Source organism: Tupaia chinensis, unplaced genomic scaffold (genome assembly GCF_000334495.1).
Source record: "Tupaia chinensis unplaced genomic scaffold, TupChi_1.0 Scaffold000394_1, whole genome shotgun sequence".
Taxonomy (NCBI): domain Eukaryota; kingdom Metazoa; phylum Chordata; class Mammalia; order Scandentia; family Tupaiidae; genus Tupaia; species Tupaia belangeri.
The window spans coordinates 2,193,843-2,201,494 of record NW_006159896.1 but is presented as its reverse complement, the minus strand read 5'-3'; the positions used below and the strand labels follow the sequence as shown (position 1 = coordinate 2,201,494).

Below are 7,652 nucleotides of genomic sequence, written 5' to 3'. Positions count from 1 at the left end.
AGCTTCTTGAGCAGGAAGGGGATGCTGATCTGCAGCAGCGCCTCCCGGAAGAACCTCTTCCGCACAGAGCTGCTGTCATAGTCATACTTCTGCGAGAGGGAAGGCCGGGCCAGGGCCCTGGGTCAGAGGCTCCACTGGCCTGGCAGGGAGCTGAGGCCAGCGGTCCGAGCCTTGGGGCGCTCACCCGTGCAAGCAGACCAGTGGCCTTTCTCATAGGGGCAGCCATCCTGGCGGTGGCCGGGAGCTGGGCTCAGGGACAGGCCAAGGCCGGGGACAACACTCACCTTGAGCACCCGCTCTAGGATCCGCTGGATCGATTTGCACAGCTCCTCCTTGGTGGGGCCCTTCCCCAGCTCTTGGTGCAGGAGTGTCTCGAAGGTGTACACAGCATTGTCCATTTGCTGTGGGCACACCACAGGGTACGTGAGGCCTCCAGAGGACCACGTGCCCAGGAGGACCACGTGCCCAGGAGGAGCGGGGCGGGCTGCGCTGCGAGTATCCACACGCTCGCTGCTCACGTAGTGACGGCCGTTAAGAAGTTCACGAACAGTGTGCAGCATAGGGCCAGCCGGTAGTATGCAGTTAAGGCGGCTGGATCCCACGCGGCCGGCTGCACTGTTTGAGCCCTGGACCCAGCAGCCTGAGAAGCACATGAGGCGTGTATGCATGTGTGCCCCAAATCCCGAAAGGTGTGACAGGCCCGGTGCTGGGGACAGGAGACATAGGAAGTGGCTTGGGGAAGGAAGGAGAGCTTCCTGGAAGAAGAGATCTCTGAGCTGAGACCCAGCAGCTGAGTGAGAACAGCCAGGTGAGCAGAGGTGCAGGAGTTTGGAGGGCACAGCAGGAGAGCCTGCCGGGGAGCTGGCCGCAGTGCAGCCCGCAGAAGGGCAGTGGGCAGGGCATGGGGTGCCGGGACAGCGGCCTGGCCCACCTCACGCATGTGGATCTGGGCTCGCTGCTTGAACACGGATGTGCTGGACACGTCGAAACGCTGCTGCAGGCCATCAAGCCGCAGTGGTTCCATCTTCTCGTAGCAGCTCTGCATCTTCAGAGGGTGGTAGGCCAGCTGGGACAGCGTCTCCATGTACTGCAGGAGGGCGCAGACCTGAGCTGGCACCAGGCAGCCCGCAGGCCCACCCGCCTGGGCCCCAGGATGGCCGCCCACAGGTGGTACCCACAGAGGTAAGCCTGGAAGAGCCCAGGACAGGAAGGAAAAGGCTCTGAAGGCAGGAGCCTAGCCCAGCAGACAGCACTGTGGAGCGAGGCCAGCTGGGGTCCTGGTTGACCTTGGGCAAGTTGCTCACTCTCTCAGCCCTGGTTTCCTTAGCCTCAAAATCAGGAAGTGGCTTTTCATGATCTCTAAGGGTCCTTCGAGTTCTCGAGTGGACTCAGAATTTGGAGAGCAGAAGTCTAGCCACACCTGACAACTACCTGGGCTCCCGGCAGGCAACTGCCCCAGCATGGGGACTACGGAAGGGTGTTCGCCCGACAGCCAGGTCAGAGATGGTCAGAGATCGGCTTCCACGCGTAGGGCACGAGACTTGTGAACCCGGCCTTGGGATGACACCTGGCCCAGCAGAAGCTGGTCTTTCTTCCTCTCCTCCCTTCTTTTCTTACCCTCCTCTTCCCTGTTAAATGATCTCATGTTCCAGCCCTTCTGGGGCTACGCAGGCTGAGGCCCCACGATAACACTCCCTGTCGTGGTGGCCTCTCCCCCTGCTCCATGGCTCTGTCCCCAGGTTCTGCCTGGGAGGGCCCGGGGTGCAAGGGCAGCGGCCTCACCTCACCCAGCTTGTCGACGCCGCCCTCGTTGATAACGTTCAGGTTCATGTCGGTGACCTCCTTGAAGAAGACGTCCCGCACCTCGGTGAAGCCCTGGCTGGTGGGGACCATCAGGGCCTCCAGGATGGACGGGATGTAGGGTTGCACGTGGTTGCGCACGCACACCTCTGCCTTGGGAAGGATGAAGGCTGCGCCCAGACGGTCAGTCAGCAGAGGCTCCTGAGGGCTGGCCGCTCCCCGGAGCACCTCCCGGCCCACCCAGTCCAGACGCCAGAAAGCCGCGGGGGCCAACGTGAGCAAGCCGAGCTGACCGAGGCGAGAAGCCCGCGCGGCATGAGCGAAGGGCGCTGAGACTGCGCCTGGGATCTCTGAACCCGTGAGGGCAAGGAGCCGAGCAGCGGGGAAATCCGCCTTTGGGAGTCTTACTCCTTCGTTTACAAAAACCAAACCAAACAAAAAGGCACTTTAGTAGACCAGACTCAGCGAGCCTCTTGGTTTTGCAGAAAGTGAACGTATCGGCTCTGGAATGGTGTAGCCTGGCTCTGCAGTTCTGTAAAAGGATCACTTCCCCATGGGCAGGAACCATCTCCAGAACATTCTGACCAAAGCGTTTTACTCAGTGGGTTCTGGTGTCTGCCCCACCCCTGCCCAGGGAACGTTCCTTATTGCACATAATGAACATCTACTCCTGTGCCCTCGCCAGCTCCCAGCAGACACAGCCGGCAGAGAACAGTCCGCGGAAACACGGCTGCTCGGCTCAGTCGGAGGGTGTGCTCTGGTGGACGAGGGGGAGAAAGGGCCCTACTTGGCCGGGAGGCGAGAGGCACATAAACCGCCCTGGTAGTCGGCCTTGATCTGGGTTTACAGACGCAGCTCTGAAACAATGCCCGGATCAGAGGGGCAACTCGGTAGATTCTGATTCTTAAAAAGGTCCACTTGCGGGACCAGCAGGAGGCGTACTGGCTCTATCGCTGGACTCCCATGTAGTCAACCATGGTTCAAGTCCCAGACCCAGCAGCTTGAACTCAACACCAGGCACGTGTGCGTGTGTGCCCAAGATCCCAAGAGAAGGGAGAAGGGATTGCGGCGTGGTCATCGCCCTGGGGTGATTTCTCGCTTTCTGTCTCTCTGTCTCTCCAGCGAGCGCACCCGCCCTATAGCAAAAATCTCTCTCTAAGAAAACAGGTCAACATGTAAGTGACTGCCGGGAAATTTACACGGACGATGAAGTAGAAAGGAGGTCTCCCTGGTCCCTGGAAGGCCCGCGGGCCGACCAAAGCCTGGCGGGCAGCCTGCGCACCTCGGATCTTGCTGGCCAGGTGCTCCTTGGAGGTGATGATCTGGTCCATGTCGGTGCGGATGACCGCCTCCATGGCCGGCCGGGCCTGCTGCAGCTTGGACAGCACCGCCTCGAAGCTGGCCTTGGCCTGCTCGTACACCAGGCGGTACACGGCATCCGAGATCTGCTGGGACAGCGGCGGCATGGCACCCGGACTGAGGGCACCAGGCCAGCTGGGGCGCCCACCCGCTCCGGGGCCCAGCCCACCCACCTGGAGCCACTGCCGCTGCCGCTCCTGCGGTTTCCCCTTCAGCCGCGGGGCGAGCTCGGCCTTCAGCTCAGGGCCCAGCTCCTCCATCACCAGGTTGCTCAGGATCTAGGGCAGGAGGCACGAGCCAGGGCAGGTGTGGGGGCACGTCCCGCTGGCATGACTGTTGGCGCTCCCGCGAGCCTGGCCGCTCATGCCCCCTCCTCTGAGCTTGGCCCTCTGCTCCACCCCTCCGCTGCCCTCCCCCAGAACGCATCCACTAAGAGCCCAAGCTAGCTGGGGGGTGTTCCGCAGGGTTCCTCAGACTCAGGGCTCCCACCTCAGGGCCTCTGCACGCGCCCCTTCCCCACTCGGTCTGCACACGGAGGTGGGTGCTCACTTTGTCTGCTTCTCCTGCTAGAAGAGGACTCCGGGGTCAGGAGCCATCTTACTCGGTGGTGCCAGCACCTCGTGCTGGGCAGGGGCCCAGTAAATCACTGACCAGAAAAACGCATCTCCACTTGGCATGGGTCCCCCTTGTCCCAACCTGAGCTTGCTAAGTCCTTCCAAACCTACAGGGCCCGACCCTCTGAGCACCAGGGGGCTGCCGAGGCCTCCCTGCCTCACCTGCACCTCGTTCCCGCATAGCATCTCCCAGGTGCCATACAGCTCCTTCGACTGTCGGTACATGCGGACAGCATCCGTGAACGCAGGGCCCTCCACCTTGGAGTCCTCGGGGATCCCTGCCCAGGAGACAGAGGGGGACAGGATGCCTGTCAGCTGGATGGCCCGGCAGGGTCCCCCAGGACCAGCAGGCTGACCAATGACCACACACACACAGCCAGCGTGCACATCGGGAGGCCCTGGTGTGGCCCCCCACGACTGCCGATGGAGTCACAGCACTTGTAGCTGTGGTGACAGAGGTAACCTCCTCCCCTGCCCCCAGCAGCAGGCCTCCTCACCACTGCCGCCTCATCTCCTTCAACCCTCCCAACCACCCACGACCTGGGCAGCATCATTAACTCGACAGAAGAACAGTCTCCGAGGCCAGGTCACTGGCCAAGCATCGCAAGGGCAGCAGGCAACAGAGCCAGGACACGAAGCCACTCTCCTGCCGTGAGAGGCCCCCCAGGGTGGCTCTAGAGGCCCCCGGAGACCGTTGTTCCAGTCCCAGCTGCTCCCTGACTGCCAGATAGGAGCCCTGCAAACCTCCCGTTGATGGGCCACAGAAGCATTTCCAGCGTGGCAGGCTGCTCTCCACCTCACAGCAGGAAAGCAGATGCGGGTGATCCGTAAATGAACGAGCCTGGCTCTGTCCCAGTAAACCTTAGTAACCACGACAGACCACGGGGCCCAGCGCTGGCGGCAGTTGGCAGCATACTGGACTGCAGTGCCGGAAGCCACGTACTGACTGCAGGTTCGGATCCCTGGCTGGGCCTGAAAACACACCAGCGTGTGCACATACACCCAAGATCCCCAGGAGCAGGAGGGCTGGGGAAGGGGTGCTGCGCATGATGAGACCCCACCTAACGTGCTTCTCTCTTCCATAAAAATAAAATAAGAGTAGCTGGCTGGGACCAGAAGATGGTGTACTGATTCCGTCGCTGGACTCCCATGTGGCCAATGCAGTTCAACTCCCAGATACAGCAGCTTGAAACTCACACCAGGTGCGTGCGCATGCGTGCCCCAAATCCCGAAAGAATGGAGAAGGAACTGCAATGTGGCCATTATATATGATATAATATAATATTTATATATAATATATATATTTATAAAATTTGGCCTAGTGTGGCCTGTGAGCTTTGTTGCAGATCGCTGAACCCAAAAGGGCCTCAGTTTCCTCTTCCAAACAATGGGCACAGGGCCGCCACCCTGCCTCATTCCTCCACAGGGGGCTCCATGGGCCACAGTGTGGGGAGTCCAAGGAGGGGAGGTTGGGGCCGGGGGCCGGGTCCTGTCCTGCACTGCATCCTGATTTTCATTAGACTCTGATAACAGGGGGCTGGCCCCGTGGCAGAGTGGTTAAGGAAGTCAGATCCCCCAGGACTAACTTGCAGTTCAAAGCTCAGCCCAGGCAGCTGGAAAACACTGGGCACCTGTGCATGTGTGCCCCAAATCCCGACAGTGGAGAAGAAGAGAAGGGATGGCAGCGTAACCACGCCTACTGGGGGTTTGCGCTCTCTGATGTGTGTGTGGGCTCTCTGGTATTATTCTAAAAAAAAGGGGAAAAAATCTGATGACAGGGTTCTTTCTCACTGCCCTGGCAGGCCCTCCCGGTGGTGTGCCCAGGTCAGCAGGTGGCACGGCCACTGGTATAACTTCATTCCAGAGTAAAAGAAGGGCCTGTGTTAAAGAACGGGCAACCACCGTCTCCAGACTTCTGCTGTCACGTCCCGAGGCGGGTCAGTGGGCGAGGCTGAGCCCGCAGGCTCGGTGCGGGAGGCAGCGGGAAGTTGCAAAATCTGACGTGGGCATAGAACGTGGTTAAGCACCACGGAGCCAGGCGGCGGCAGGCTCCCCTGGCAATATGCCCCTGACCACAGTGTCCCCAGAGCCCAGGGAAGGGAAACAGCCGCCTATGCGTCAGAAACCCCAGGTCCCACTGCGGGTGACTAGGCCGATCTCCCCTTGCAGAGAAAAAACCCTGTCTGTGAGGCAAACCCTCCCCCGACTCCCAGCTGACTGCAGGAATCACTGTCACGACCAGAGAGCTCAGCAGTGGGGAGACAGGCTCGCATCCCTCCTGCAGGGGTGGCTCCCTGGGCTGACTAGGAGCACTCTGGGATTGACTTCTGCCTTTCAGGGAACTGAGCTGGGGCAGCCATGGTGGGAGCAGAACAGGGGCGCTGGGCATGCAGAGCCCCTGGGGCAGGGGCAGCCCACCCGGGTCGGAGGTGGACCACCCCCTGCCAGGCTCTCAGGACACAGTCTCCTAGAGACCAGGCTTGGCCTAAGAATCCTGGCAGACTCTGCCACAACCAGGCATTTCCATTCTATATGCAGGAGGTCAGGTGTGCAGGGCAGGAGCCGCCTGCCGGGTGGCCAGAAGGCAAAGCATGGGGCTGAGGCAGCAGGACCCACGGGGCAGCCTCCAGCCAAGGGCCCAAACCACGGGAATGCGTGTGCTCGGTGCACCCAGGGAGGTCTCTGGGTTTGAACTGGGAGCCTCCTCATGTGGGTCAGTCTCACAGAAGGTTGCGTTTCACCCCAGGCCACCATCCAGCCCCCTGGACACAGAGTCTCAAAGACCTAAGTTGAGGGGATTAGGGTGCACTCGAATCCAAGTTAACTGGTTTCTTTAAAAGAGAAATTTCCTCTAAACACGAGCACATGTGGACACAGGACTGAAGCACCCTGCCAGTCCCCGGACCTCAGGCCTCCAGCCCCCAGAGCGGGGCAGTCAACGTCTGCTGTGCGAGCCCCCAGGCTGTGGTCCTGTTTCAGCAGCCCTGGGCTCAGACTTCAACCCTACGAGGGAGGGGTTCTCAGCACCACTTTTCCCAATGGAGAAACCAAGGCTCAGAGAGGCAAGGCTACTGGCTCAAAGACACACAGCTAGGGGACGGCAGCCCTGGGCTCGAACCCAGGACTGCTGACTCTAGCCAGACCTGGAGACTTTCTGAGGAAGGAAACTGCACGCCTCAGTCCTGAGCGGCAGGCAGAGGGGGGTGGCGGGCAGACGGGAAGGGGCCTGACCTCTGCACCCCTGGCCTGCACAGAGGACTCTCGGCAGCCAGTGCCCGCTGCCTCTTGCCACCCCCAGCTGCTCCGGGAATGCAGGATGTGAGGGGCCCGGGGCGGGCTGGCGTCCACTCAGCTTGGCCTTCTTCTCCACCCACCCCCACTTCCTGGCAACCCCCGGAGTGAGCAATTCCAGGCTGCAGAATTCCAGGCCCAGCCTCCGAGATGAGGAAGCAGCGAACTTTCTCACAGTCCCAGGCTGGAGGCCCTCGTCTGAACGAAACTTATCAGCTCCCGCCCTGGGTGAGGGGTGGCCCTGGAGGGTCACCTTCCTGTTGCAGGAGACCTCTTCTGCCTGCCCAGCACTGCCCCAGCCTCCCCAGGCCCAGAGGCCCAGGGCCTCCCAGCTGAGCACTCTCTACGGGGCCAGGAGCTCCATGGAAGCAGCTCGTTCGCAATACTCTCTGGTGCCTAAGCCCACCCTGGAACACGTGGTGGCTCTCCCCACCTTGCTCTGTCCCTAGCCCCCACCTGGCCTGGGGTCACTTGTCCTCAAGTTAGCCCTCGGCTTTAGAAGCCTGGACAGGGCAGGGCTGGCCGGGGTGGGGGAGGGAGCAGGGCGTCCCAGGCCCGGCAGCCGAGCCGGCAGGGGCCCTGACCCCG

The 7,652-nt window shown here is 61.3% G+C and overlaps 1 protein-coding gene across 1 annotated transcript in view; it reads right to left on the bottom strand.

Moving 5' to 3' along the window:
- Positions 1 to 7,652, bottom strand: part of NIBAN2 (niban apoptosis regulator 2) — a gene marked incomplete in the record, with an annotated part of 57,334 nt that overhangs the window by 2,644 nt on the left and 47,038 nt on the right. Inside the window, 7 exon segments of the mRNA XM_027774037.1 lie at positions 10 to 89; positions 285 to 401; positions 932 to 1,087; positions 1,783 to 1,970; positions 3,083 to 3,245; positions 3,333 to 3,437; positions 3,936 to 4,051. Of these exon segments, the coding sequence (XP_027629838.1) occupies positions 10 to 89; positions 285 to 401; positions 932 to 1,087; positions 1,783 to 1,970; positions 3,083 to 3,245; positions 3,333 to 3,437; positions 3,936 to 4,051 (925 nt within the window).